The sequence below is a fragment of the Polyodon spathula genome, chromosome 30, assembly GCF_017654505.1.
Source record: "Polyodon spathula isolate WHYD16114869_AA chromosome 30, ASM1765450v1, whole genome shotgun sequence".
Taxonomy (NCBI): Eukaryota; Metazoa; Chordata; class Actinopteri; order Acipenseriformes; family Polyodontidae; genus Polyodon; species Polyodon spathula.
The window spans coordinates 7,598,141-7,603,140 of NC_054563.1; the positions used below are offsets into that span (position 1 = coordinate 7,598,141).

The following is a 5,000-nucleotide window of genomic DNA, read 5'->3' on the forward strand; positions in this document are numbered from 1 at the left end:
ACCCCTTCCTAATACTCCTAGAAGTTTATCACTGGTATAACTGTATATGAAATGTGATATAGTGAGTTGGTGTTACCTGACTTAAAAAACAAAAAAACAAAAAACCTGACCTTCCTTAGGAATATTTCTGATGCTCATAATTATCGGCCAATTGAGGACCTCTTCAGATTTCATCTGCCTGAAAAGAAGCGATGTAGGAGGATTTTAGAGCAGGTAAGATTTTACTGTGGTGGTCTCTGCCTTGTGTCATTCTGCATCAATATTGGTATAAATAGGCATTGGAAAATGGTATATGTTCACTGGTGATATGGTTAATCCCTCTATTTTTAAACCATCTGTAGATATAGTTTTAAAGTAACACCCATGAACTGCTTATATGAATACAATAATATGGTTCCAAGACTATTATTTGAAAGCCAGACCATATGTTTAAAAATGATAGAATCTAAATGTTGAACTTATTAGAGTCTATTTGCCAGTTTGTGATCACATGACATTGTATTAGCCAACAGGGTTGCAAGTTTGAATCTAACTGCTAAAATGTGTTCTATGTACATAGGTTATTTGGAGAAGAAATTTAATCATGTTTTTTTTGTTTTTTGATTACTTTTACTGACCAAGAAAATAGGCATATCTGTCTGTGTCAAATTTAATTTGTGCATATACAGTGCATACAGTCCAGATTTTAAAGATCTAGTATCATAGTTTAACCTTCATAGTGTAGTACATACATCATTTTACCTTACCTTGTGCTGTGTTTTGCCGTTCTCTTGTTTTCCCATGCCGGAGAGACCCACCCTCTGCTGGATTACTTGAATGAATCCTTTGTTCGTTTTTGATTTAGCTCCCAGAAATAAAATTCTAGCCATCAAAGTGCCACTTGAAGTAACACTCCCTTACTTTTAAAAGACTGCTGGAATCAAGATGTACCTGCTCATCTCAGTAGAAGTCACTTTTACTTCACTCAGATACTGATAGCACTCGGGTTAGCTTTTCTCTAAAATGACGAGTAACAATCTAAGTTCTTAGAATCAAGTTTGTTATAAACATTTGCTAATTATTTATTAATGTGCTTTTTTAAGACCAGTGGTCGTGGCCACAGTCAAGAATAAAAGGATAATTATAAGCCAAATAAAATGTAAAAGATAATGTCTAGTCTGTACATAGATTAGTCAAAGACAGTTATTATAATGTAGCCCTAATAATAATAACAATAATAATAATAATAATAATAACAACACAAGACATTTATAAAACATACTTTTAGAGATGTTTCTCAGAGTTAGTTGGTATTTAATAATTCAAACATGTTAGCAAGTCTTATTTTATTTTATTACTGTAATAAAAAATATGTATTAATAAATTAATAGCCGACGCAAAATGTCAATATACATGACCGGGCTTTTGGTTAGGAAGAGGGATAACAACCGAACGCTGGTTCTGACCTCAGCCCACCACCAGAGATTTGGTATGTTATGTACTGTATACAATTATCATAGCAGTAGATATTTTACAAAAATGACAAAAATTATATTTTGAAGGTGTCTGAAAACAGACAGATAAAATGTCTCTAAAACAGATGCCATTGAGTTAATTCATTCCAGGTGACACTGCTGCATATTGGCAGACCGTATCTGAGCAGTCTGAGAAGTGACTGTCATGAATAGGTGCCTCGTGATGCTACCTCACCAGAAAGAAGGAAGATGCTAATTCCAGGACTGCAGTCAAAAATATAAACAATACCACAAGGCTTAAGAGTAGATCAGAGTTGCCCAAAGAAGTTCATAATACTGAAAATGAAAGTTATTTCATGGGATGCTGGAAGATGGGAAACAGCACACAAATATCCAATACATCTTACAGGTATATGTGGATGTGATATTGGCTCTTTAATTATCTACGTCGTACAGGAAACAAGCTCAGGTGTGACTACTTCAGAATGGATCAAACTGCTATGCAGTGGGAGTTATTTCCATCTCTGGCTTAGGTTGTGGGAGTCTTTGCTTTAACAATATTGATCATTTTGTAATGCCATACAGTTGTGTGTTATTAATATACTTTGTTTTACAGGCTTCTAAAGTAGGCTGTAAAGCCCCAGTTGCCATGATTTCATCCTGTGGAATGATCCCTGGTAATCCGTATCCTCAGGGGAAACCCAGCCTCATCAATGGAATATTTCCAGTAAGTAAACATGATGCACGTACTGTAACTGCAACTGGTAATACTCTACTCAGTTACTAATTGTTGCAATTTAAAAAGCAGCTATTTAGTATAGAAGACTGTTGAAATATTTGCAGATTTTATTTTTTCTGATTCCACCCTGTAGAAGAAGAGGTTGGTGCCAATATAAACCCTAAAACTTTAGGAACAAAATGTGTAGGTGCCATAAAGGATCAGTCAAAGTCTGTGAAAGGTGCCTGTAATATTATTATTCCTCTGTGACCTCTGTTTATTTTTTTAAGGGCACTCCTGCAAAAAAAGAAGGTGATGATAACAACAATGAAGGAAAAGGAATATCAGCCCGGATTCTTGGACCCTATAAACCAGTAATTCATTGTTAATTAAACACACTGTACACATAATCTGCCCAACAGCATGCTGGTATTGGGTATGTTGTGCTTATAAACAAATGAGAATAAACATGGTATTGGGTATGTTGTGCTTATAAACAAATGAGAATAAACAATATTCATGTTTTACATCTATAAATGTTGGTATCAATTTTGCAGCTGTTTCAGTTCAAATGTTCAAAATGTCACATACATTTTTTAAATGCTTACCATATTGATATTACCTCAGCGTATTCTTAAATATGTATTTCAATGTTTTAATGTTTTCTCTCATTGTTTTCTTTAGGCACCTTCAACCTACAATCCTCATAAACCTGTCCCATACCCTATACCTCCTTGCAGACCCCATGCAACTATTGCACCAAGTAAGGCTATATAATCTTTTAATGTGTCCACCTTGCGAAAGTAGATCTATGATTAAATTGCAAAAAAAAAAAGTATGTTGACATAGAATGTGTAATTACATAAAAGTGCATTAATACATTGGTGTATTGATAATGTTATTCGTGTAGTGTGATCATCTTGGAACAATTGTCTTGCATAGAGGATGTTGTCAGAACAATGGGAAAACGATCTAGCTATATATAAGGGCTTGTAGCTAATTCAGTAACTCCACAAATGTAGTTTTTTGTGCACTTCTATCCACTATGTAGGTCTTGCATGTGCAGTTTTGAAAGAAGCACATTTTAAAGCAAAGAGGTTTTTCATTTAAAAAAAAAAAAAAAAAGATGCCTGGTACCTTACTAGGTTACAGAATGTTGATATATAAACCACACTGAGAGAGTGAGCCAGGGGTTGGTGCATGCAAGAAGAGCTGTGGAGCTCATGTCTCACACGTTGTGTGATGCTGATAAAAATTACCTTTTAACCCAAATGGGGTGTAACCCAGAGTTCTAGATTAATAATGTTAGTATAATTTTAAATATTGTAATTGATTGATGGTGGAAGAGCCCAAGTGTAAGATTTGTAACATTTATGGAATTATTTAATTACCTAGAACCCATTTAATCCATTTGGTGTTTTCCCCCAGGAGTGATTTATTGAGCCTCTGTTAACTGTTGCAGCACTAAGTAACTTTGCATAAAGATCTCAAAGTCTTGCACAAATTAGACCAGGCTGTTTAAAATGTCTGCTGTATTAGGTGGAGTTACTTTTCCTAGCAGTCATTCATTTTGCATTGAATCATTTAAGCAAAATCTTAATTGATCCAATACTGCAGTTGAAGGTGCCTAAAGAAAACAATGAGAGAAAACATTAAAACATTGAAATACATATTTAACAACACATTGAAGTAATATCAACATGGTAAGCATTTTAAAAATGTATGTGACATTTTAAACATTTGAACTGAAACAATTGCAAAATTGATACCAGCATTTATTGAATCAATTAAGATCTGTTGCTGTTTGGATCATTAAAATAGATCCCATCCTGTAAAATCAAAAGGTATTTTGTGTTGAAACGTAACATTCTTTTTTTTTCTCAAGGTGCATATAGCAATGGAACTTTAGTATCCATGGGTGGGGTAATAGCCTCGAATGTGCCTCCTCCTCCATATCAGGCCAATCAGACAGGAGCAGGTAAAATGAGATGCTGTGTCAATCAAGTGCATTAAAAGACATATACAGAATTTTTTCAAGGAATTCTATTTGAATTGCTAAAAAGAATAACCACCACAACTACACAGGGCACTGTGTAACATTAAATCAAACACTCTATGTTTTCCTGTCCACCTTGACTGCCTAATTATTGATAAAAAAAAAGCTTGTATAGTTGTATGTTAGGATAAACAAAGTTTATGTATGTATATGATGTATGTTTTATATATGTTTAGGCTTGGTAGAGTTCGACATTTATTCTTACCAAAACTACCTTCCTTTTAAATGTCATTTGTGCCGACATAAATTAAAAAAAAAAAAAAAAAAAAAAAAAACAATCGATTAACAGCAAGGTTGACTTAATGAGCCTTTCCTGTCTTCCAGCAAATGATGCACAGAAAAAAGGCGCTGTGCTAATTAACTAGTTCATCGCTCTGACAGGTTCATTGCTGTGTATCACTAGATTTATACAGTGCCCTTTTTAATTCAAACACGTAATGAATCCACCCTCTTGTTTCTTTGCTTATTCTGCATTTTTGTTATTTGCTAAGCCTAAAAAAAGTGCATCTCCAGGCAGAATGTATTGATTTTATGAAACAAGTATAGCATACTGATTACATTTTCCTTACAGTGAGAGTAAAGCGATCAGTTTTGTTCAAGGAATTTATAGCTAGAAAAAATGTTTCGTAAAAGCCACAGGGTGGCAGTATTTAGTTAAGCGTGTATAATTAAATTTTGGGGTTTTCATTTGTGGGAGTCTACCATAGACAGGCAAATGTGAAGGAGGGTTTGAATCTACACCATGTTTTTAAAACAATGTTCTTCTGTATTA

General features: G+C 34.1%; 1 protein-coding gene across 1 annotated transcript in view; it reads left to right on the plus strand.

Moving 5' to 3' along the window:
- Nucleotides 1–57: 57 nt before the first annotated feature.
- LOC121302606 (proline and serine-rich protein 1-like) overlaps nt 58–5,000 on the plus strand; it is a gene marked incomplete at its 5' end in the record, with an annotated part of 11,765 nt that continues 6,822 nt past the window's right edge. The window contains 5 exons of the mRNA XM_041232609.1: nt 58–213; nt 2,071–2,181; nt 2,463–2,546; nt 2,857–2,935; nt 4,058–4,150. Coding sequence (XP_041088543.1) covers nt 58–213; nt 2,071–2,181; nt 2,463–2,546; nt 2,857–2,935; nt 4,058–4,150 — 523 coding nt within the window. The remainder of the gene's footprint in view (nt 214–2,070; nt 2,182–2,462; nt 2,547–2,856; nt 2,936–4,057; nt 4,151–5,000) is intronic.